General features: G+C 44.6%; 2 protein-coding genes across 2 annotated transcripts in view; one reads left to right on the top strand and one right to left on the bottom strand.

The window, feature by feature from the left end:
- Positions 1-7,577: 7,577 nt before the first annotated feature.
- On the bottom strand, positions 7,578-21,651 carry ALG11 (ALG11 alpha-1,2-mannosyltransferase). The gene is made up of 4 exons (XM_082245631.1): positions 21,517-21,651; positions 18,181-18,414; positions 12,021-12,946; positions 7,578-7,927 (listed from the first exon to the last, which is right to left on the bottom strand). Exons 1-4 carry the CDS (start codon positions 21,549-21,551, stop codon positions 7,656-7,658), a joined length of 1,467 nt encoding a protein of 488 aa, XP_082101757.1. The 5' UTR covers positions 21,552-21,651; the 3' UTR covers positions 7,578-7,655.
- Positions 21,652-22,640: 989 nt separating this feature from the next.
- The window catches only part of ATP7B (ATPase copper transporting beta), a 167,879-nt gene continuing 164,316 nt past the window's right edge, over positions 22,641-26,203 (top strand). The window contains exon 1 of the mRNA XM_082245906.1: positions 22,641-22,806. The gene's annotated coding sequence lies outside the window, so the exon portion shown is untranslated. The remainder of the gene's footprint in view (positions 22,807-26,203) is intronic.

Consider the following 26,203-nt stretch of genomic DNA (forward strand, 5'->3'; position numbering starts at 1 on the left):
TCCCCTGTTTCAGCCAGCGGTGGATGCAGAGGAGAGAGTGCTTGACGTCACCCATAGGCTTCCATGACCCATCAATTGATGGTGCTCCTGCCTCTCCCCTGCAGCCACAGCTGTCTGACTGGATCAGACTGTAGAGGCCTGAAAACAGCATAAAATAAAATTATATACAGTGACTTGCCAAATTATTCGGCCCCCTTGAACTTTGCGACCTTTTGCCACATTTCAGGCTTCAAACTTCCATCCAACAAACTGTATCCAAATCCGGCTTTAAACTTCTCCACAACAGTATCTCGGACCTGCCTGGTGTGTTCCTTGTTCTTCATGATGCCCTCTGCACTTTAAACGGACCTCTGAGACTATCACAGTGCAGGTGTATTTATACGGAGACTTGATTACACACAGGTGGATTCTATTTATCATCATTAGTCATTTAGGTCAACATTGGATCATTCAGAGATCCTCACTGAACTTCTGGAGAGAGTTTGCTGCACTGAAAGTAAAGGAGCTAAATAATTTTTCAGTTTTTTATTTGTTAAAAAAGTTTGAAATATCCAGTAAATTTCGTTCCACTTCATGATTGTGTCCCACTTGTTGATTCTTCACAAAAAAACTGAATTTTTGTAAAATCTTACCTGTAAAATTCCTTTCTCTGAGTCCTCCGACAGTCGCCGCCTCCTCTAAGTCATCACTGTTGGGTATTGTCTTCCCATCCGCAGGAATAGCTAGGCATATAGACTTAGTCCAAAGACAAAAGGCATTAGCATATACACACCCATGGGGGCTGTCCCATCTGGTCAATACCCCCCCTGCATCACCACTCCCAACTCAGTTTGGTAGCATAGCAGTAGGTAATAAGAACCCCAAAAGAGGGGCGGGGGGGGGGGCGACTGTCGGAGGACTCAGAGAAAGGAATTTTACAGGTAGGATTTTACAAAAATTCAGTTTTCTCTTACGTCCTCCGACAGTCGCCGCCTCCTCTAAGTCATCACTGTTGGGATGTCCCAAAGCAGTATAGACATGAGGGGTGGGAGACGCAACCGTAGAAAAGGCAACGCAGTACCCACATCAGAGAAAGGAATCTTACATGCACCGTAAGAGAACCAACTGGGCAACAGAAAAAAACAATGCTCAACAGGAGCAACAGCCCAGGAAAGCAAATGCCAACAGCCATGGACCCAGAAAAAAATTCAAGGGTCCATCATGGCACTGCCGCACAGAGAACTTTGCGGCCAAAAGAAGCATCAGCTGATGCCAGAACATCTACTTTGTAGAATTTGGAAAAGGTGTGCACCGATGACCAAGTCGCCACCTTGCACACACCTGGGCCACCGAGGCCCGATGCCAATAGGCCCAGGATGCACTCAAAAACCTGGTTAACAGGGAAGGGCGGAACCCGTTCCTTCAAGGCATAAGCCTGCTCAATGGTCTGTCTGATCCATTTGGCAATAGTCGCTGCAGACGCAGCCATGCCCTTCCGAGATCCCTCAGGAAGGACAAACAGGGAATCCGTCTTCCGAAAGGATTCCGTAGATGACAGGTAAACCCTGATCGCCCTGACAACATCCAAGGAATGTAAGGCAATCTCCTTCGGATGTTTAGGCTTCGTACAAAGCGAAGGCAGGACAATGTCCTCATTAAGGTGGAACTCAGAGATCACCTTGGGAAGGAAGGATGGGGGTGGTCGCAAAACCACCTTATCCGTGTGAATAATCAAGTAAGGGGAGCGGCAAGACAACGCCGCCAGCTCCGACACTCTGCGAGCCAAAGTGATCGCCACTAGAAAAGCAACCTTTTTCGACAGCAGAGGCAACGATATCTCCCTGATGTTTTCAAAGGGAGCACGCTGTAACACGGACAGAACCAAGTTCAAGTCCCATGGAGGTAAAGGCTCCTTCCTGGAAGGAGCTAAATGTCGCACACCTTGAATGAAGGTGCGCACCAAGGAATGAGACGCCACAGGGCGTTGGAAAAGGACAGCCAGTGCAGACACCTGGCCCTTTATCGTGGCCAGCGCCAGGCGCTGATCCACTCCAGACTGGAGGAAAGCCAAGATTCGACACCGAGTAAGAACGAGGGGAGAACCCCCTGGACTCACACCAGGCGAAATAGGCTTTCCAGGTACGGTAATAGATCTTACCAGAGGAGGATTTCCTAGCCTTGACCAGGGTAGGGATAACCTCAGGGGAGAGACCCTTGTCCTTCAAGACATGGAGCAGCCAAGGTTGGAGGAAACCGCGCAAACGTCCCCCCACCCCTGGCATGCTGGCTTTTTCCATGTTGACGAACAAGTTCGGTTTGTCCTACCATACACATGGCGCTAGGGACAAGATCTACGTGCAACCTATGTGGATATTCGGGTGAGGAACTCAACTTTTATGCACTTCTGTCCTTTCATGCACTGATATCCTATATTTTCTCTCTCCAATGGGTTTACTATGTGTACATAATTACACACCTTGTCTAATTCCCACCACTTCCTTCACCATTTCCACCTCCCATTCTTTCAGACACTTCACTCTTTCAGTCTTTCACTACTCCCAGCATTGCTGTCCTTAGAACAGGCACCACCCTGTGAGCTCATTACTCTATGGTTCCTACACCTGTCTCAATTTTACTATATATTTTTATTTGTATCATCTTTATTTATTATATTGATACTTTTTTGTACTTTCAATATCCTGAGATACTATGCTTCACTATTTATGTTTACTCAACCAGTGTTATGAAACCATATGAGCTCATCTTCCTCACTCTATTTTATTCATCACAGCTTTCTCATCACTATTCCTGGCCATTGGTTACACTGTGATCAGCACTTTTTCATGGGGATCTGCGTTTTTCTTCGGTGCTTTCTTTCGTTTTTTTTTTTTTTTCCTTCTCTAATGTTGACACTGTTTCTGCTGGAACATACCTTGTACATTGAATACTTTCATGTTTCACTATGTGATACAGCCCATATTCTAATACTTTGATATATTATTTCTTGCATTTTCAGCCAGTGTCATATCACATTTTCCATCACTTATGTTTCCTTGCCCGGCTCCCCATTTTCTTGTGGGTACTCTTGTCTCTTCAGCTCCCGGATCAGACGTTGGCACCCCACCACATGGCAGCATTTCTCAATCTGATTTGGCCCAATGGAAGTGTTGTTTCCCCACTTGGGTCATACATTTGTTGAAACTTCACAGTTGTTGGCCATTATAAACGCACAGCAAATATTGATAATTTATTTTTTATTATTTACTTTTAGACAGATCTACTTATATACTCCTGATGAGTGGGCATATTAGACCCACGAAACGCGTAGAGTTTTCAATACAGATATACCCAATACTATGCTACACGGATGCTGCAGTGCTGTCATCATGCACAATTTGCTGCTATTTTGTCAATTGTTTTCTACATGCTGTACATGTTTTGTAACTATGCTTATGGCTATATATTTATATCAATTGTATGCTTTTACTCTACTAATAAATTTTACTTTTTGACTCTTCATGACTATTGTGGCAACCTCATATAAAGTCCCGCCTGGGCGACCGTTCTCTTGTCTCCCCCCACCCCTGAAACGGGTGAGGGCGCCCCTTCAGGCAGAGGCGGATTGTCCCGCCGAGCCGGCATTGCCGGCCTTCTGCTTACCCGCCCAGGGCTTCTTCTGGTTGCCCTGAGCCTTGAAGGGCTTGCCCTTGGATTGGTTCCGAAAGGCACGAAAGGACCCCTGACTGGATCTAGGCGCAGAACCCCGCTTGCCTCGGAAAGACTTGTTCTTCGGGTTCTGGGGCAGCATAGTGCTCTTGCCCCCGTGACGCCTTTCACCAAGGTGTCCAACGCCTCGCCAAAAAGGCGAGAGCCAGCATAGGGGAAATCAGCAACAGTTTTCCTCGAGGACTGGTCGGCCGACCAGCTCTTCAGCCATATCAGTCGCCGGTTAAGTAACGCGACACTAGAGAGGCGAGCCACCAAGGGAGCCTCATTGAAGGCTGCATCACACAAGTACATGACTCCTTGGTGGATCTGATCCACCATTTCCAGCCGGGCAGGCGGCACGTCATCAGACACGAGATTGCTCCTAAGCATCTTAGTCCAATCAGCCACCGCCTGAGCCACCAGAACGGACGCGAAAACGGGTTTGAGCAATGAACCCGCCACCGTATAGGAATGGCGAGCAAGAGACTCCAACTGCCGGTCCGTGGGATCCCGGAAAACCGGGGTATCCTCAGTAGGAACCAAGGTAGCCTTATTCAACACGGCCACAGTGTGATCCACCTGTGGAGGCGCACACCATCGTGATTCCATAGCCGGCGCAAAAGGATAAAGCAATTTGAACCGACTAGGTACCAGGAATGGACGTTTCAACGTGCGCCACATTTCATTAACAGTGTAATGGAATTCCGCTGGGCAGGGAAAAACCTGCGCAGACTTGCGGGTCCTGTGCGTCCCAAATGAGGACACAACGCCCGGAGGACAGGGCTCATCCTCTAAATGCAAGGTTTAACAGAAACAATTAACTCATCCATGGTCACCCGTTCTTCAGGTGACCCTGGGGAGGATGTATCAACACCCTCCATTTCAGCCTCCCCCTCAGACCCCGGGGGGCCCAAGGATGAGCGGGACCCTGAAAAGGGCACGCTCGCAGCAGCAGCAGCCATATCCCCATCTGAATCAGAAGAGAGAGACAACCTGGGCCTCTTTCTCGCAGCCCGTTCAGACATCAGCATTTCCATATTTGCCACCAAAGTCGCTACTACAGCAGCCAGATCCGGTCGCAGCGGAGCCACAGGAGAACTGGGGCCCCCCACTAAAGCTGGAAGAAACTTGCTTTCCTGAGAATCCATGGCTCAAGTTAACAGAACAAACTACAGTGCAAAAACGGTGTACTGTCCCCTTTAAGAACGCTGCGGTGTGCGCAGCCCACCGCTACTGCTACAGTGATGAAAGACCACCAAAGGAGAAAAGAAACTGAGCCAGAAGCGATATACAGAGGGAAATTGATAGTGATAACCTGCAGAGCGTTGCTACCAGTGTCCTTGCTGCTGATGGAAAGGAAGTGCTGCTGGAGAGGGCTGGACTATATGCCAGACCCTGGGAAAATGGCTGCCCCATAGGGATGCATTGGAGGCTACGCCAAAATGGCCACCAACATGCGGCCGGAACGATCGTTCCACCGCCCACAAAATGGCGGCGGATGGCGCCAAAATGACATGCAGGATCGCCCCAGAGGAGCTACACATGTGTGCCCATAGCAAAGATGGCGGACCGCGCGAAAATGCACCGCTGCGGTCGCCGCACAATCAACGTCTGCACCCCCAACAATGCACCTAGGTGACACAGGGACAGGGACCCCCAGGCAACAGTAGTTCTCCAGTATTCAACTAAATCTTTGTTTGTTCACACCTACTAATAATGATGGTTAATTACAAAGCTAAATGCCAAGTAAGGAATTCTCCTAAAGAAACATGGGGGGAGGGGCCACAGCTTTTAACCCCCGTTTCCACCAATGCAACTTCAGGTACGACATGCGATCTACAAATCATGCCTGAAGTCACATCTAATGTCTTTCTATGACACAGTCTTATTAAATGTGATTTGAAGTAGCCGGATTTGAAAAATAAATATATGTGTAAAACCTTCCACACTAAGGCCCCTTTCACACATACGGTCCGTTCAGTTCATCAGATCAGTCACATCAAAATGTATCAGTTTTTCATCCATTTTTCATCCGTTTTTCATCCATTTTTCATCCGTTTTTCATCCATTGTCATCCGTTTTTCGATCGATCCGTTTTTTTGACGGATGAAAAATAGGGCATTCATCCGTTCAAAAAAACGGACATTGACGGAAGCGGATGAAAACGGATGTTAAATGATGATCATCCGTTGTCACATAGAGATACATTGATATCCGTTTTTTCATCCGTCAACGGATGGATGAAAAACTGACAGCATGTGTGAAAGGGGCCTAATACTATATCCACACCACCTTACTAATTTAAAAATTATTAAGTGTATCTGTGATAAATACTCAGTGTCCCTGGGTGTGCAAAACCTAAATAAAAGAAATCAGCTAGCATCCATCCACCTATTCAAATGCAAATTATAATCTAAGTTCAGTGCTTTCCTTCAATCGATGTATAAAATATTTGGCGTATAAATCATATATGTGACCATCAATAAATCTCATATAAATATAAAAGTAAAAACATACATATACATATATAAATCGATCAAAATAAGTGATTTGAAAAATAGTTCCTGCACTATTGTGGGCGATTTCATGTGCAACTTGCATTGACACCTATACATAGAACTGCACAGATGTCGGCAAGCAGCAGATAAAACCAAACTTTTCTGTGGCATTGAAATCATGCTGAAGTAGTGCGATTTCAAAGCTGCATTCAGTGTGAATGGGGGCTTAGAGGAACAAGCCCCTTCAAATATACCTGGCAGCTTGAGCAATGGGTACACTAATAAAAATACAGGGTTATCATTTTCTGTAGAAATTAGAATGGAGCTTTGATGTATGGAATGAAGCCGTTTAATTTTGTGATAAGAAAATCAGTATTGTGGTAATTTAGACATTAAAAATCACATTCAGCAGATGCACTGAGTGTGACACTTGAATCCATTAGTGTAGTCAGCGTCTACATTGATTGCCACAGTGAGGGGACAAGTATACATTGCAAGGCTGGAAAGTTGCTTAGGTGCATGTAAACCTCAGTTAGGGCCCCTTTCACACTTGTACAACCTGAAAGTCATGTGACTTTGCTATTGATCGACCGATATCGTTTTTTTAACGCCGATACTGATATTTTGGTCATCGGATATCGGTATTGGCCGATATTTTCAAACATTAAAAAATGTTTTGTTTTTTTTTAATGTCTACAGGTACTGTGGTGGAGGGATCTGGGTGGTCTAAAAGACCCCAAACCCCTCCTCTGCACTTAAAAGCATTCAAAATGCCAAGTTTGGTTGTTTTGAATGCTGTAAGTTTTTTTAATTTGGCGCGGCTAGTACCCGGAAGTGATGTAATGACATCACTTTCGGGTACTCGGCGCCAAATTGAAAAAAATGGAGACCCGGTCAGAGCCAAATGTGGCTTTGATCATGTCTTCTCGTCGGCGGCCCTGCAGGTAGGATGCCCGGGTCTCCCGGTGGGACAGGAGACCCTGACGAGCCGCGGAAGGCAACGAGAGGGGGGGGGGGGCGTCCCCTCCCGCTTCTTGGAATGAGGGGCTTCTCAGCCGCATCGGTTGTCATTACAAAACAGCCGACCGTTGGCTATGGACGCCGGTACCGGGGTGATGCCCTCTAGCTGCAGGCATCACTCCGGTACAGCACTTTCCCAAAATATCAGCAAGATCGGTAAATCCCAAGGCCGACAGATATGAATAGTACTCATTGGAAATCATGGGGTATGACTTGTCATGCGACTTTGCAGTCCCAAGTCGCAGGACAAGTCACACAAGTGTAAAAGGGGCCTTAATCTACTTTAGTTACATTGTATCATGCAACTTTAATATATGCTTTAAAAAATTACTTTGAGGAACTACACATTTCATTTTCAACAGACATCTATTTTATATATATTACAAAAATATTTACACTTTACCTCCCATTTCCCAAGCACATATACATAAAATGGCAGAGAACAGTATATTACTTAAATAGTAAGTCAGTAGCAGAAAGAAAGTTTGCTTCAAACTCCTGGTCTGAAAATCTAGAGACAGACTGCCGTGCATTGCGTCTGATCTGCAGTCTTTTGTGTTCAGGCAGACACAAGATGTGCTCCATAGCGGAGGCATAAGTATCCACGCTGTTGGCCAGGAAGCCAGTTTCTTGTCCTTCGTAGGGCACCACAATGTCTAGTTTGGGGCCTCCAGAGTTGTGAGCCAGAATTATTGTCCCTGCTGCCATACATTCAACCACTCCTGGAAATCAAAACAAAAACCAGATCACGTTATATTCCATACGTCAGCAAGGTACGGTCAAATCAGTAATCTATATGAACAAACTGGAGAGACTTTACTGTACATTTCTATACAAGTCCTGAAATTTATTAGAAGTTACACTATGGCCCATCTAAACAGCCATTTTCCTCCTATCATGACATTGGGACTGATCATGTGACTATAGTGGACAGTCCCTCCCACTAAGGAAGGAGGAAGTGAGTGAAGGTACAGCTCTGTATAGGATAGGAGAATACATCATTTAGTAAACTTATTGTGTATGTTGGCAGCTTCCAGACACATGCAATCCAATGAGAGCACCTAACAAACATTCAAGGCACTTTAATGATTCATAGCAGAACTGAGCAAAAGCATTTTGAAGGCCAAACACACTCCCCCCCGTAAGCCCTGGTGAAGGGGAGGGAGTTTGGCCCCCAAAACATGTTGACTCTGTTCTGCTATGTATCAATTTCATCATTAAATTGCCTTGGACTCTTGGACGTTTGTTAGATGCTCATTGGATTTTACATGTCTAGATTCTCTACTCTGGATTCTTTCCCTTTCTCCAGAGGGAGTCCCCCTCCTGTGGAGTGCTGCCGAACCGGAGCCAGTGTGCCCAGTGACAATTACAGTGACCTTTTATACTTGGTACATACTACTATTTTATTTTTGACAGCTCCAGCTGCACTAATGATCTGATTTTAGTACATCGATCTCCCCTACTGAGCTGTTGTGTTCTGACAGGGAGACGTGCCCCCCCCCCCCCCCCACCACCACTAGAACACTCTGATGAGCGCTCTCTGCCATTGTCCGAGAGGACTGATTGGGATTTGGTCGGCTGCTAGTTTTCCAGCATGCTTGTCCGGCTTCTATCCAACCGGGTGCCTTACACACAGGCTGAATGTCGGCCATTTTCTCCTGACATTTGGTCTGTGTGAACGGGGCTTTAGGGAATCCAAATCCAGTTGTGTGTGTTGCCTATCCTTTTACTAGCCAATCACAGGCCAGGGGAGGACAAGTCTTAAAGTAGAACTATAGGCAAAACCGTTTTTTTTTTTTTTTTTCTATTTTGGATAGAGCAAAGGAAGTTTATAACTAGGGACGCACCGATACCAATTTTTTAAGACCAAGGACAAGTACTGATACTTTAAAGAGTGGCCGAAAACAATTACCCATACCCATTTTGCCCTTGGATGCATTCTTTTGTGCTTCACACCAGTGCGATTTGTCATGCGATTTGACAGTTTCAAAATCACATGACAAGTCACACTCCATTTGCGATTTCATTGAAACTTGCATTGATTTCTGGTAAATGAATCTGCAATCCGCAATGAAATCAGGACCAAATTGCACTGATCTTCAGCTTTGAAATCCTGCTGACATAGCACATTTTCAAAGCCACAGAGTAGTGCGATTTAATATAATTGCGGCTTGCGACTTCGTTTAACAGAAGTCAATGTAAGTTGTAAAAATGTATTGGTTTTAGTATCAATACAACGAAAATTTCCCCTAAGGGTTTGGGACTTCAAAGGCATTACTAAAGTATGATAAAGTAGTTTTCTAAAATGTAGTTTTATTAAAGCGTAATAAAAAGATGTGGAAACATTTGTACAGCAAACAGAAATCACATTGAATCAATACAAAGTGCATCTGTGTCTGTATTGATGCAATGGGATTTGTTTGCTGTACAATTTGTTTCCTTGTACAAATAGGTTTCTACATGCTTTTATTATTACGCTTTAATAAAACATTTTAGAAAACTACTTTATCATACTTTAGTAGTTAAAGTCCCAAACCCTTAGGGGAAATTTTCGATGTATCCTTATTAATAGGGATGTGGCACAATTGTTAGAGAATATTCGCTGGGAATACCTTTTTACATTTGGTTTTAGTATCAGGGCATTTGCACCAGTACTTATCGGCACAGATACCCGTAGCGGCACAGCGCTAGTTATAACCCCTGGAAAAAAAATATTCGTCATCTGTGTCCCACAGCCAAACAGGAAGTGAAGAAATCTCTACAAATTAAAGGAATTATTGGAGGACCCCCAGGTCACCAGAACTAGATGTCCCCATTGCAAGATTTCCCTTCTATTACTTTTCTGGGGACAACCCAACATTTGGGATTTTCTTTTACTTTCAATGATAATTTTAACACAGGACAAAGAGAGAATCTCCTTGAGTCCCGGTTCACACTGGTGCGATGCGGGAAACCCTGCGATTCAGTGCTGGATCCCACATCGCACCAGAATCGCACACTGGTTCACACTGAGATCTGCGAATCGCTGGGGGTGTGAATGTAAAGTTAATGACACCCCCAGATTGGTTTGCAGAGCGAACTGTGAAATGGTGCAGGAATCGGATCGCATAGGTGTGAACGGTCCTGTACCATTTTGGTGCAAATGCGATCCGATTTCAGCCATGTATGGCTGAAAATGCATCACAGACATTGCATGTGATCTGCACAGCAATGCGGTACGAATCACATGCAATGTCTGGCAGTGTGAACTACCACTAAACTGGAAGTTTAGGCAAAAGCTAACTAACTCTAATCTACTCTATGCCACATTTTAAGCATAATCTATCTAGCCCTGTAAAGCAGAAAAAAAAAAAAAAAAAAAAAAAAAAAAAAATCGCCACCCATAGACTTACTATGGGGCTTTCGTTGTCGGCTGCCTCTCCTGCACACTGAAGCTGCCACTGACAGCTCAGCATGGGACTGGCCTGGATAGAAATTTTTGCTTTACACGGCTAGATACAGTGCATCTGGAAAGTATTCACAGCGCTTCACTTTTTCCACATTTTGTTATGTTACAGCCTTAGGGCTCTTTCACACGGGCGATCCGATCCGCCTGTCAGTTTTTTTTAGGCGGATCTGATCGGATGCCCATTCAGCCCTATGGAGCAGCGGATGTCAGCGGTGACATGTCCGCTGACACCCGCTGCCATCCGCATCCGATCCCGTCCGTAAAATCCGGACGGATGGAAACCCTATTTTCAATTTGTCCTGGGGATCGGATGAGAGCGGACAGGTGGTCCGCTCTCATCTGATTCCCAATAGAGAGCTGCGGGGGCTGTGACACCTCCCTCTCCGCACTGCAAGCGGAGACGGAGCTGTCATCCGCCGGCTCAGCGGGGATCGCAGACCGATCCCCGCTGAGCAGCACGGATCCGCCTACGGAAGCGGATCGTGTGAAAGAGCCCTTATTCCAGATTTGAATAAATTCATTGTTTTCCTCAAAATTCTACAAACAATACCCCATAATGACAACGTGAAAGAAAGTAAAAATAAACAAACAAGAGGACACTGCTCGCTCTTGTGATGCTTGGGGCTAGTGCTCAAAGTATGGCGTGTCCTAGCAACAAGACAGGATGGAGGAATGCTAATAATGACGTTTTTCAGCCAGGCTTATGGGGGGGGGGGGGGGTCACAAATAACCTACAGGTATTGCAAGTACAATGAGTAATCTATTTCAAAGCAGTAGAGCTTTTTAACCTCCTGGGGACAACTGATTGCATAATCAAATGTAAACTAAGATAAAAAGTCTCCCCCTTTTCACGGATATGAAAATAGGAGGGATGGGTATGCCTGGAGTTGGGCTTGAACCTGAAATGTTATGCCTTGTACACACGCATCGATTATTGGCCGTGAATTTTCGGCCAACGTCCGATCTGCCGATTTTCGGCTTGTTAGTATGATGCTTCCGACAACCGACTCCGACTTTTCGGCCGAAAAAAATCTGGTGTGCAGGCTATAAAATTTTTGTTGGCCGTCAACACAACGGCCGATTTTCCGTCAGTCAGTACAGATTTCGGCAGACAAAAATCTGATGAGCAAGACTGGGCATGCTCAGAGAAGAAAAAACACACGGAAAGTAAACCAGCACATGACATCACTTCTGAAGTAGATTTTTGTTGGCCGAGAAAATTTGTGTGCAGTCTAGGCACATTCCAACCAACAAAACACCACTCTGGACAAAAGTCGGACGATCGGTCGGCCGATAATCGTTGCGTGTGTACGAGGCATTACTCTTATACCAATTTTTAACCTTCCTATATGGAGTCACATTCTTACCAATTCCAAAGTGCTCATTCCACATGGTGTGCAACCCAATGGCGGCTTCACTGAGGTGTTTCTTCAGCTCATCAAAAGGAATGTTCACTTTAAACTCCACAGGAACTTCCAAGTCTTTGCTGAGCTTCTTTAGCTCCTCCACACGAAGTTCATCTTGCTTGTTGCGGCATCCACCAATCAAAAGGAGTTTTAGGTTTGCTCGTTCCTCTTGTGACTTCTTTGCCAGTAAAGCATTGAAAGCTCGGATTTGTAGAGGGTGGTCTTTCTCTGGCCTAAATTGGCCAATAGACACGATGGCGTGCCCCTTCTTCTCTTGCTCCGCCTCCAGGCTAATATCTAAAAATGTCTGCACATCGCAAGGTGGATAGACAATACTTGTACGCTCACTGCATTTCCAAAGATCCAAGATGTGGTTAAAAGTCCATGTAGAGTTAACCATCACCAAATCACTGCATGAGCCAACCCATCCATAAATCCAAGCAAACAGATAATAGTAGATTAACTTAAGTCTGCTCAGCACAGGATTGTTGGAGATCACGGCAGAATTGTTGAACCTAGAATGGTGGTCCCGAACTACAGACAGCATATCTGTGCTGATAGTTGGATAGTGCACATAACAGCCCAAACGACAACCCCCCAGATATTTAAACAGTGGTAAAGTAAATGCATAGCCCATGGAATCAATATAAATATCAGGAACACATTTTGTCAGTGCTTCCCACCCAAGAACAATGGAACCCAAGCTCTGACCCAGCAGAGTGAAATGTGGGTAAAGTCTGTCTTCCACAAAGTTACGCTTTTCCAGGAATATGAACTTCACAGGGTATGACAGCTTGATGTTAAATCTCCCAACAGCTCCATTTAGAATCTGTTCTCCAGATACATCTTTGTCACCTGTGTAGACGATGTACACAGCGTTCTTGTACCTAGACAAAAGAAAGAACCAGAATTAACAAGACAGTGGTCCTTGTGTAGGACTGTATGTACCAAGAGTACAAAAAAGTGTCCTAGGTATCATAGCAACCAAGTTCCAGCTGACAAAGTCAGTTTAGATGATGAAACACACTAGTATTGTTTGTTGTTGGAAACTGGTTAGTGTCATTTGCTGTAATGAGAATGAGTGCTGCTTTATGTTTTTTTCACGGTAAAGACTGCAACTGTTGAGATAGATATAAAAGAAGCCCATAAATGGGTAGACAAATACCAAAAACTTCCTATTCTCCGTTTCGGATGGCCTGATCTGTAACAGATGATATTTCTATACCTGGTACATAACAAAACAAGAGTAAATATAGTAATAGTATCAGTGACGATACTAAGCATTTACTTGTACTAGTGCAAATGTCCCGATACTAAGTCAGATACCGATACCTTCAACTGAGCTGGTTCACATATGTGCGGGCCGGCCGCAGCTTGTTTTTAAAAAGAGTTCAGGTGTGATTTCCATTGTCACACTGTAAAAATTCACACCTGAACTGCTGAACAAAGTCACACCAGAAGGGGATGAAATCCCGCTGTCAAAAAATAGGTCTCTGTTATTGGTATAGGCAAGTACTTGAGAAAATGTATCGGGACTAACCAACATCTCTGGAACATTCTGTATGCTGGCTAATCAACAAAGCTTGTATAATAGCTACATACAAACATTAATGCCACCCTTGTATAGCTCCAGCACCCATTATATAAATTCATTAAAGCGATTTTAAAACAAAAAAATAAAAATAAATGCATGAAAAGGTTTTTCATTAAAATAACAAACATGTCATACTTACCTGCTCTGTGCACTTACTTGGCTCCACCCCCCCCTCAAGTGCCCCCAAGCCAAGTTGTTTGTGTCTATTCAGACACACAGCCTGGCTCGGCCCCACCCCTCGCTCACAGGTTTTCACTGACAGCAGCAGGAGCTAATGGCTCCCACTGCTTTCAGCCAAGCCTGTGAGACAGGGGAGAGGGGAGAAGAGCTGCCGCAGACGTGAAAAGCGCTGGATCCAGATAGGTATTTAAAGGGGCAGGGGGAGGAGCTTACCAAAAGTTTTTTTTACTCTAATGCAGAGAATGCATTAAGGTAAAAAACCTTCTGCCATTATAACCACTTTAATGGAGTTGATCTGTCCCCATCTGTTGGGGACAGCCTATATACAGGCAATTATCTGTAGCGTACATCTAAAATTGACCTTTAGGTTAATAATTGTACATGTATGAGCCCACATTAAGGGCCGATTCACACCTTAAAATGGTGCATTTCCGTGTGGTGTGTTTTTGGTGGCCCATTTATTTCAATGTGCTGCGAATTGCGTGTGAATGTGCAAAAAGTACAGGAAGCACAATTTTTTTAAATAATGCCACATCAAACTACATGGTACTCTGTACCATGCAGTTTGGTCACCACAAACGCGTACGCATTTGCTAGAAGCATGGGGGTGCCATTAAATATTAAATTATTATAAATAGGGATGCACCACTCCGATATTGGGATCGGATATCGGCGCTGATACTGCCACAATAGCTGGATCGGGGGGGGAAATCGGTAAAATTAACCGATCCACGGGCCGATCCGGTTTTGCCGAGTCCCGGCTCAGCCATCCCTTACTTGGTGTAGTAGTAGTGAGGGATGGGAGCCGCTACTTCCTGTATAGGTCCGGCTCACAGGCGGAGTGATATCAGATGCACTCCACCTGTGAATGGAGGAGCCGTACACATGAAGCAGCGGCTTTGCTCTGTACTGCAGCAGCATGCTTTATGTGTGTAGTTCGGTATCGGTACCGGCAGATACACAGTGCCAGATATCTGTATCGGGACAAAAAGTCGGATGGGTGCACCCCTAATTATAAGGGTTATATTTGAAGCATGAAACAAACAAAGATAAAATTCCCAGTTCAATTTGCCAACCAGTCTGCTTACCAACCAAATTAACCATTTGCAAATGCATGTGAAAGCTGCAGGGCCACTCCACGGCTCCCTGTTTACCTGCAGTCCTTGCTCTAATGAATTTATGAGAGTCTTCACAGTGGAAGCACATGCAAGCTAATGGATAGATAGGGGGCAGGTGAGCCTGGAGGTGGCCCGTCTCTCCTGAAAGGTAATTGGGGGCATAATGGAAGCCCAGCTGATAGTATTACAAGCAGACTGGTTGGCAAATTGAACTGGGAATTTTATCTTTGTTTGTTTCATGTGCGATGCCCTTCCATGTGTTCTTTGCTATTAAGGCCATTTTCTTTGTTGTTAATGTGTACTGGTGAGTGGACATACTGGATGCCTTTGCTGTAATACTATCAGCTGGGCTTCCATTATGCCCCCAATTACCTTTCAGGAGGGATGGGCCACCTCCAGGCTCACCTGCCCCCTATCTATTCATTAGCTTGCATGTGCTTGCACTGTGAAGACTCTTATAAATTCATTAGAGCTAGGACTGCAGGTAACACAGGGAGCCGTGGAGTGGCCCTGCAGCTTTCACATGCGTTTGCAAATGTGTGCTAACTAAACCCCTGTATTGACGCAAACTGTTAGACAGGTTAATTTGGTTGGTAAGCAGACTGGTTGGCAAATTGAACTGGTAATTTTATCTTTGTTTGTTTCATGTGTGATGCCCTTCCATGTGTTCTTTGCTATTAAGGCCAGTTATAGGTGGGGCAGAGGCCATTTTCTTTGTTATATTTGAAACAAGTCATGATATCGCATCTACAAACTGCAACATTGCCTATAATCCCTGCTAAAGGGTACAATCCTGTAAGTGTCATGTCTGCTTCTGCAACAACCTAGACTGTTAAGGCCCGTACACACGTACCGATCGTCGGCCGAAAAGCTTCGGCCGACGACCGATCTGCCGATTGTAGGCTTGTTAGTATGATGCCTCCGACAGCGCACATTCGGCCGAACAGAATCTGTTGTGCAAGCATTAAAATTTTTGTATGCCGACACCAGAGCGGCCGATTGTTCGCCAGTCAGTACAGAATTCGGCCGACAGACAGCAGATTTGCAAGACTGGGCATGCTCAGAAAAGAAAAAACACAGGGAAAGTTAACCATCACATGACATCACTTCTGCAGTCGGCTGACAAAATTCTTGTGCAGTCTTTTGCACTTTTCAACAGACACGACAGCCCTGGACAAAAGACGGCCGACGATCGGTATGTGTGTACGGGGCTTTACACTGCTTACATAACATGTAGGGAAAAAGGTTTATACTGGTGTGTAGGACAGAGACACTACCATAGAACACAGGGGGAGATTTACTAAAATTGGAGAGTGAAAAATTTGGTGCAGCTCTGCATAGAAACCAATCAGCTTCTTACATAGTTCTTACAAGTCCATCTAGTTCAACCAATCAAGATGTATTGAGATCTCCACTATAGAAACATATACAAAAATACAACATAGGCCCCTTTTACACATGCGGACAGTTTATTTCATCAGTTCAGTCATATCTTTTCAAAGAAAAAACAGATAAAGTTTCCTCAGCTTCTCATCAGTTTTGCTCCGCTCCTCATCACTTTTTCTATCTATTTTTAACATCTTTTTTTTTTTTTACATCCACTACCAATGCAAAAAACAGATGGAAAAACAGACCGTTTGTCCGTTTACATCAGTTTTTTGTCCGTTCTGTTTAACGGAAGAACAATAGGACTTTGATTGGTTTCAAAAAACAGATGTTGACGGATGCGGATGTAAACTGATGTAAATTAAGATAGGAGATAGATGGCTCAGGGCCCCTGAAACTTCAGCAAAAATCTATCTGACTTACCAACATTGCTATTAGTACTATTAATGTATGCATGTGTATGTTTGTCTGCTCCATTAAGCGAATGCTAAATAACTATCTCTTCCTCTAGGTTGATCTGTGTCTTGTAAAGCTTTGTACCTATAAGGGATATAAGGCTCCTGAAGAAGTAGTCATTTTTCTTTTTTTAAATTGTCAATTCGTTCAGGGCCGGTTCACACTTTTGCGAGTGCGGCGATCGCATGTAATATCAGAGCGAACTGCTCCTTTATTGCATGCAATCGGATGTGCAGTGCAAAGTCAGCCATACACTTTGTATGGCTAAATTCGCACTGCACCCGCACAAAAGACGCACAGGACCCTTTTTTTCCAGCCGCATCAGGATCGGATCGCACAGTAGTTCACACTTGTGCGATCCGATCCTGTGCGAACTGTCAGATCACACTGCGATATGCGATCTGATCTGGGGGTGTCGTTAACATTTAATTGACAACTCCTGCGTATCGCATATGGCAGTGTGAACTGCCAGATGTGCGTTTGCGATGCGGGAACAGGCTGCAAATTCGCAGCCTTCCCGCATCGCACAAGTGTGAACCGGGACTCAAAGTACATTTTCTGTATTCCGTAATATATACAATTGTTAATAAGTTACTGTTTGGAAGAAAAAAAACAACAACAACAACTGATGTAAATGGATGTTTACATTCGTTTTTCCATAAAGATGAGGGGGGGGGGTAGTCCTCTAACCTATGGGACAATTGGGGGTTGATTTACTAAAGACAATTAGACTGTGCACGTTGCAAGTGCATTTGCACTCTTTTCAGATCTTATTGAAGGTGTTGAAGCTCTGCTGATTTCCATCATCCAATCGTGTGCAAGAAAAACTGTTTTTTTTTTTTAATTTTCTTTCCACCCAATTGGGTATTCTTAAGAGTCGGTTCACACTGGGGCGACACGACTGTACTACTTCGGGGACGACTTGTGCATTTCCATGCACCACGACTTCGGAGCAACTTGCATGGACTTCACATAATGGAAGTCTATGCAAGTCGCTCCGAGGTCGCCCTGAAGTAGTACAGGACCCTTTTTCTAAGTTGGAGCGACTTGTGTCGCTCCTATTAGAACGGGTCCTGTAGCAGTCAATGGACTGCAAGGGAGCGCAACTTGTCAGGCTGACAAGTCAGCCTGTGTGGACCGGGTCTAAAAGTGAAGCTTCACCACAATCCCTAAACTCTGGGGAAATGAGTGCAGCTGCACTTGCAATGTGCACAATCCATTTGCCTTTAGTAAATCAACCCCCTGATCTTTATATCTTTATTGGTCCATATTCAAAGCCATTTAGAAAGGATAACAGCCATTATAGGAATTAATCTAGCAGGAAAGAGAAGTGAAAATGAAGGCCAGGCAGGCTGGGTGTAGAAATTGTTATACAGGGATGACATACCTCTTCTGTAACGCTCGAAGAGCGCACCACAGCACCCTCTCCCCTCCTCCTCCCGCATTGCAGTATGGATGGAAAAACGCAACCACTTTCTGTGCCTGGCCATCGCTGCCTAACTGCACAGCAGACTTTTTCTTCTGAGCAATCCAAAGCCGGAGGCAACACAGAAGAATTCCCAGCAGAAGGGTGGCTGTGACACTGGCAATAAGAGCTGGCATGAACAACGACGCCAAAAGTCTGCAGAGAAAAATCATTCATTAAACATTACTCAAATAGACACTTCATGACTGTACTCTTCTCCCTGCAGCATTCTGGGTTTTCGTCCGCATATCTAAAAGCAAAACTGTTTTTAGTTTTGGATAGAGTGGCGAAGGATTAGAACACCTGTTTGTTTTTTTTTTATTGCTGTCTGTGCCCCCGTTAGGGAGGTTCACCCTCTCTATTTTTCCTGTTTACTATGATCACCGAGAGTGAATGTAAAGAAAAATCCCAAATTTTGGGTTGTTACCAGAACAGGAGTAGAGGGGAAATCTTCCAAAGGGGACACTAGTTCCGGTGACTCTGGTCACACCCATGGATTCCATCACTTTGGAGGGATTTCCTCTCACTTCCTGTTTTGGCTGTGGGATAGGAAGTGAAGGGAACTCTCCCCAATGGGACACATTTGGCAAAAAAAACTAACAGTGGTTATTGCGCTCCCCCCATTACTCTATCCAAAATAATAAAAACACAGTGCATAACGTTCTAATTTAAAGCAGTATTAAACGCAGAGCTTACCAATAAATAGACGAGGTGGCTGCATCCGTTTTCTTTTTTTTGGGTTTTGTTCACCTGAGGATTTGGCCAGTAACACACCTCCTCTGTTAGAGTGCCCCCACTCTGGATGTAGGAGCATCCAAAGTCAGTCTGGTGGGGTGGCAGGGGGTTGGGTGTGTTAGATGTATTAGCAGATTTAGATACACTAACAAATTGGAAGCCAAACCCCAGCTAACACTTTATAGTCAGCTACAGCAAACAGCTTTTTTTTCCCCTTTTGGGATAAAAGTGTTATACAAATTAATAAAAGCTGAGCGCTGTAATTACACCTGACAGGGGTAAATGGGTTGCATCATCCTTTTAACTGATACACCTGAAATACTGGCCAGATCACGAGGTGACAAATGGCCTAGAAAAAAAAAATGAATACAGCTATCACATCTATGAATTGGTAAGCTGCAATATAATAAAATGTTTACTTTTGGATTTGTTACCTCTTTAAGGCCCCTTTCACACTGTCCACTCCGTCGGTGGACTCTGTTTTTCTCAGCGGGGGATCGATCCGCCGATCCCCCGCTAAGCAGGCGGATGGCAGCTCCGTCTCCGCTCTGTGTGCAGAGATGGAGCTGTCAGGTCCCCACTGTCCTCTATGGGGGAATCGGATGAGAACAAATCGCCGGTTCCTTCTGAGGTTGCTAGGGGTTCCTTGAACAATCTCTGCCTCTCAGATAAGTTTCCAATGACACCATTGTTTCTTTTAGCGATCTGTAAGGGGTAATTCTTCCCAATGATGACAAGTGTAAGGAGTATTCTTCCCACTGACTGTCACACTAATGTGTTATGAGTTGTAGATTTTTAGCAGGGGATCCCCGAGACCAGAACTTTATTTCAAGGGTTCCTCTGTGTTAAAAACATTGAGAAAGGCTGGCTTAAAGTGTTTGTAAAGTTACTATGTGACTTTTCATGTATCCCATGCAGACATGCTCCCATTAATGAAAGTGTAAGTGTGTGAGAAATGAAAAGGCTTAATACTGTTTCTGACACCGCAGCTGTGCAGTCACGCGATTCCCCCCCTGTGCTCACCAGCCCCGATCTTTGGAGAGAAGTGGGAGGGACCGAGATTTCCCTGTGACGTCAGCTGGACAGCAGAAGGGAATCTCAGCCCCTCCCACCTCTCGGCATAGATCGGGGTTGGTGAGCACAGGGGGATCACGTGACCACACAGATGCGGTGTCAGAAACGGTATTTAGCCTTTTCATTTCTAACAAACACTTACACTTTCGTTAATGGCAGCATGTCTGCATGGGACACATTGATATGTGCTGCATGGGACACATTGATATGTGCTGCATGGGACACATTGATATGTGCTGCATTATGCAGCTGAATAGAGGCAGGAGGGGTGGGGAGGAAAGAGCATTCACATTGACAGGAAGGGAGGAGAGACTGTCAGAGGAGAGCGGCCGATGACAGAGGCACATAAACTGACCACGATAATCAGGGATCAGCAGCCATGATTACCGTGGTCAGCAGAGGCAGGGGGACACAGGAACTGACAGGATCAACCAGGTTTATTACCAGTTAGGAAGAATTGTGTTGTTATTCATGCTTTAAAAGGTACATGATATTTATTTTTTTAGGGTTACAAACGCTTTAGTCTTGTGCCCGAATTGCTTAGCCAGTATGGATTAAAGGAGTTCTAATTGGTCAGCACTGTCACATGGACAACGTTGACCAATCAGATGCTGTCTAGCCTGTACTGTGAGCACTGCGAGGAGAGAAAGCTGCCAAGATTTCAAATCGCCGGACCGGTGAAGAGGCTTTTCAGTGTCGGACATCGGGGGACAGTGGCAATCTGGTACAGTGGGACCAGGGGGAGGGGGGGGTCGAGTGTAAGGTCAGCTTATAGGTTTTCTGTAAAGGTGAAAGTACACTTTAAGCACAGCTGTGTGTGGCTCCACCTCCATAGCCGCATCATCTATCACAGGAATCGCTCCTATTGGCCACTGTGGCACAGGGAATAGTAGAGCTCAATGAAGCACAAATAAAAGTGACCTCTGCACACTGGTAGTCCATTGTTTACTTCCTCCAGCCCTATAGGTGCACACAGACCAGGAGCTGGGGGGGGGGGGCGGTGTATGAAAAGTCACTCACCATCCTCTGATCACAGCTGCAACGCTCTGCAGACTTCAATACAAGCATTTCATGGTTGCATTATTTTTATTGAAGTAATATGGCAGCATTTAGTACATGTTTGGAAATGATGGATTTATTCTTTAATCAGACAGTGGAGAGATTTTCTCTCACTTCCTGTTGTGTACACACAACAGGAAGTGAAGAGAAATCTCCTTCACATGTAAGCGACGGCAAAATAAACTCACTGTGACAGAGGTTCTAAACAAATCCTAAATTAAAACAATACTAAAAGACTGGTTTGTATTCAGATATCCATGAAATAAGAAGTACTGAACACTGGGAGCATGCTGCGGTATATATATATACTCAGCCACAGAAGCCCTCCACCCCGGTGACCATTAGACCCGGGCACACCCCCCACCACTCCCCACAGTCAGGGGTCCTCACCTCATCAGCCCGCACACACACAGCACTCCAGCCATGACTGGGAGATCACAGCTTCACACGTCACCACAACAACGCCACCTTCCGGCGTCCATGCTCATTGGCTGCGCTTCTATTGCGCGCTGACGTCAGCGCCTGGCAACCAGGAAGCTTCCCGCACGTGATTGTAGAAAGACCGACAATTAAGGCGTGGTTTAAGCCTAGAAAGGAGAGTATGGGCGTGTCTGACAAGAGTGACAGCTGATTGGGGGAAAATCGAGGAAAGAGCCGGCCCAGGGGGCGTTCGCTAAAGCGTATAGGCTGAGGGGTGTGTCCAGAAGACAGCATCCTTTTTGGGGGCGTGTCTAATATGAGCGACAGCGGAGAGGCCAGACTATAACTTTAGAGGGCGTATCTAAGAAGAGTTGGTAGGCGTGGCTAACGCTAAGCGATTGTGTCTGAATGTGTGACAATGGAGAGGTGTGACCATAGCGCAGTTTTAAGCTTTAGTGGGCATGTCAGAGAAAAAAAAAATATGACAGCGAAAAGGCGTGACTAGTGAATAAAAGAGGTGTTGATTTAGCTTAGAGTGCGTGCCTAGGAGGAGTTAGAGCGTAGAGGCGTGACTTTAGCTTAGATGTCGTGCCCGAAAAGAATAACTTAGGTGTGGCTATAATTTGGAGTCAACATAGAGGGCGCTTCTGAAATGATTGATATCGGAGAAAGCGTGTCCGAGAAGAGTGACAGAGAAAGTCCTGGCTAAAGCATCAAGTCTGTTTTAGAGGGCGTGGCTGATAGCTTAGAGGGTGTGTCCGAAAGGTGTGACAGCGGAGAGGTTTTTAGAGGGAGAGAGGCGTTGCTGATAGCTTAGAGGGTGTGTCCGAAAGGAATGACAGCGGAGAGGCGTGACTAGTCAGCTTTTAGAGGGAGAGAGGCGTGGCTGCAGCTTAGAGGTCGTACCTTGAAAAAGAGTGACAGTGGAGAGGCGTGGCTAATAAATTCCTCTTCCAGGGCGTGTCTGATAAGAATGTCCATGCTGTGGGGTTGCTGTGTACTCAGGGTTGAGCCCAGAGGGCGGGGCGGAGCAGAGTGGGCGGTATGCAATAATTGAACGTCCTAATAGCTCCAACCTGTTGTGACAGTGCCTGTACATCAATCAGAGATTTCTGGTCATACAGGTCACACAGGCTGTGCTCTCTATTGATGATGGTGATGATGTCAGAGTTTATGAGTCCAGGGTTCACCCAGCACTGTGCAAACATACATGACCCGAGCTCACACACGCTGCCTGGAGCGCACAGGAGCTGCTGCTAGGTAATCCTCTTCCTCCTCCTATATATTCTACATATTCTTCTATCATTCCTAGAGAATTGTAACCAAAAAGTCTCCGATCTGTCAGGGATGACAAGCTCTTCTGTGAAGTTTTATAGATTGATTTGAAGGAATCATGGTTATGTTCTCATTCATCTCTATTTATTTTTTATAGTTATATTTAGTATATCTATATTAGTATATAAAGTATACTGTATATATAGAGTATATAGTGTGTGTATATATATATAAAATATAAATAGTAATAATATTTTTTCCCCACTCCTAACACCCCCAGATTCACATTTCCCCATCACACAGAAATGTAAATGGGGGCATATATCATTCTTCAATTATTCCTAAAATGTACTTTTTTGCCACCAATCAGATCCCTGAATTCATGTAAAGAGTGCAGCCAGTGTTGATTCAGTTCTCTATAATAGGGACGATCGGAGTGAATTCATTTGGATTGGTTTGGTACACTCTTGTGAGAAAATGTGCTTGAAAAAGAAATGTCATTTTTTGTATTATTATTATTGTTATTATTTAAACCACTCAATTCCCTATGTTTAACATGTTTTCTCTCATGATTTTATACCGTACATGATGCCTTATTATTGGTTCATTCTTTGGTACTTAATATCCAATACTGAAGTTTGGTGTACGCGTTGTTTTGTATTTTTTTATGTATCTGTGTATTTGCTTATGATTCAAGATTGCAATATGTATGTGTGTGTGTGTGTGTGTGTATATATATATAATGATTTTTGCTTGGTTACTATTGAATAAGCTATTGCTTCTTAATTCACCAATTGTAAATCATACTGTATATCATCTAATTGTTGATATATACCAGTGGTCTCAAAACTGCAGCCTGGGGGCCCCTTGGGGCACTATTCTTCCCTCTAATAAAAGGCACTATTCTCCCCACTGGCACCAACAATGGGCAGTTATTCCTCCCACTGACGCCAATGATTGGGCACTAATCCTCCGCTGACACCAATGGATTGGGCACAGTTCCTCCCGCTGACATCAATGATGGGGCCCTGTTCCTCCCTTCCTGCCGCTGACACCAATGATGGGGCGCTATTCCTCATACTGTCACCAATGATGGGGCCCTGTTCCTCCCATCCTGCCGCTGACACCAATGATGGGGTACTATTCCTCATACTGTCACCAATGATGGGGCTAGGGTTACCACCTCATCCCTTTTAAACCAAACACATCAATTACAAAGGTTCTGTGGCTGACTAAGGTGTTAATTAAACTTCCTTAGGCCCTTTTCACAAGGGTGCCTCCGCCTGCTCAGCGGGGATCAGCAGAGCAATCCCCCACTGAGCAAAGATTGCTCTGCTGATCCCCGCTGAGCAGGCGGATGACAGGTCCTTTTCCGCTCACTGTGCAGAGTGGACACGGACACAGTCCCACTCTCCCCTATGGGGAAATCAGGTGAAAATGGACTGCCTGTCTGTTTTCAATTGATCTGATCTGCCAGACTGATGGAAAAAAGGGCCACCATCCATTTGGATTTGGTGGACAGGATCTGATTGAATAGCTGCTGGTTTTAGTGGACATGTCACCGCTGAAATCCACCGCTCCATAGGGATGAATGGAGGGTCCAATCAGGTCTGCCTGAAAAACTGACTGGCCGGCCTAATCGGGCAGCCTGTGTACAAGGGGCCTTAGTGCCTTATCTGCATTAAATTAGCCTCAGAACCTGTGTAATTTAATATGTGTGCGGTTTTAAAGAGATGAGATGGCAACCCTAGATGAGGTGCTATTCCTCCAGCTGACCCCCAACGTCGGGGCGCTGTCCCCCCCTCCCGAATGACCCCCAACGATGGGGAGCTGTTACCCCCCCCCCCGACTGACCCCAACAATGAACGATGGGGTACTTCCCCCCCCCCCCGACTTACCCTATTGATGGTGCGCTGCCCCCCCCCCCCGACTGACCGCCAACGATGGGACACTATATTCCTCCCCCTAATACCAAAGATGGCGCATTGTTTACTCCCACTGACGCCAAGATATTTTCTACTCTCGCTTGTCACAGTTTAGTCCCGCTAAAGTCTGTAGAACAGTAAATTGGCCCTTTGTTTAGAAAGTTTGGAGACTCCTTATATATGCCATGCTTATTACCTCTCATTTTTTTGTTTAACCAAGCGCTCTTCATTAAAGGTTTTTAGACAAAAAAATAAATATAATTTAAAGGGATACGTAAGGTAGAGTTTTTTTGTTTAGTGTATTTTTTTACTTTTCTTTGCGGTCTGTGTTTTTATTCTGTTAGAGTCGGTTTACACTGACAAGTCGCACTCCCTCGCGGTCCATTGACTGCTACAGTACCCGTTCTAATAGGAGCGACACAAGTCGCTCCGACTTAGAAAAAGGGTCCTTTACTACTTCGGGGCGACCTCGGAGCGACTTGCATAGACTTCCATTATGTGAAGTCCCTGCAAGTCGCTCCGAAGTCGTGGTGCATGGCTATGCACAAGTCGCCCCCGAAGTAGTAAGGAGTCGCGTCGCCTCAGTGTGAACCGGCTCTAAAAGTAAAAAAAAAAAACAATTAAATAATAAGGCTCATGAAGAGGCGATTTTGCCACAAAGACAGATCCAGGATAGTTTAGACTCAGGAGCTGTCAGAACCCCATCCAACCCAAAAAAAAACACTTTCATTGTGTGATTTGTGAAATTGTTCTTCTTTTATGTAGTATGTATTCATTTCTCATAAGTCTGTTTATTCTTTTTCACATGTAGACAATTTAACCACTTGACCTCTGGAAGGTTTTACCCCCTTCGTGACCAGACCGTTTTTTGCTATTCAGCTTTACACTACTTTAGCTTGCAATTGCTCGGTCATTCAACACAGTACCCAAATGAAACTTATATCATTTTTTTTTCACACAATTAGAGCTTTCTTTTGGTATTTGCTCACCACTTTTTTTTTTCTTTTTGCTATATAAATGACAAAAGACAGAAATTTTTGAAGAAATTTTTGAAAAATAAATCAAAACAATATTTTCTACTTTCTTTTATAAAACATATCCAATAAAATCACATTTCTTCATAAATTTAGGCGAAAATGTATACTGCTACATGTGTTTGGTAAAAAAAAAAATCTCAATAAGTGCATAATAATTGGTTTGTGTGAAAGTTATAGCATCTACTAACTATGGTATATATTTAAAAATTGATCATTCCTGCTCTACTGATGGCCTATATAATTTCTTGAGATCCTAAAATGTCACGAAAGTACAAATACCCCCAAATGTCACTATTTTTGAAAGTAGACAGTCCAAGGTATCTAGTAAAAGACATGGATGTTTTTTTTTTAAGTTGTATTTTTTTTTCTTTTTCTGTCACAATTATTTGGAAATGTAAGAAATTAAATAGAATTTGGTTT

The sequence above is a fragment of the Pelophylax lessonae genome (assembly GCF_965119305.1).
Source record: "Pelophylax lessonae genome assembly, chromosome: 2".
Lineage (NCBI taxonomy): Eukaryota > Metazoa > Chordata > Amphibia > Anura > Ranidae > Pelophylax > Pelophylax lessonae.

What these genes read in the sequence shown, in the direction of transcription:
- ALG11 (XM_082245631.1), bottom strand. Translation starts at nt 21,551, where the DNA reads ATGGCTGGAGTGCTGTGTGTGTGCGGGCTGATGAG. An exon ending in TGTGTGTGCGGGCTGATGAG is followed by an intron (nt 18,415 to 21,516) that starts GTGAGGACCCCT and finishes TTTTCTCTGCAG; the next exon opens with ACTTTTGGCGTCGTTGTTCA. An exon ending in GAATGAGCACTTTGGAATTG is followed by an intron (nt 7,928 to 12,020) that starts GTAAGAATGTGA and finishes TTTGATTTCCAG; the next exon opens with GAGTGGTTGAATGTATGGCA.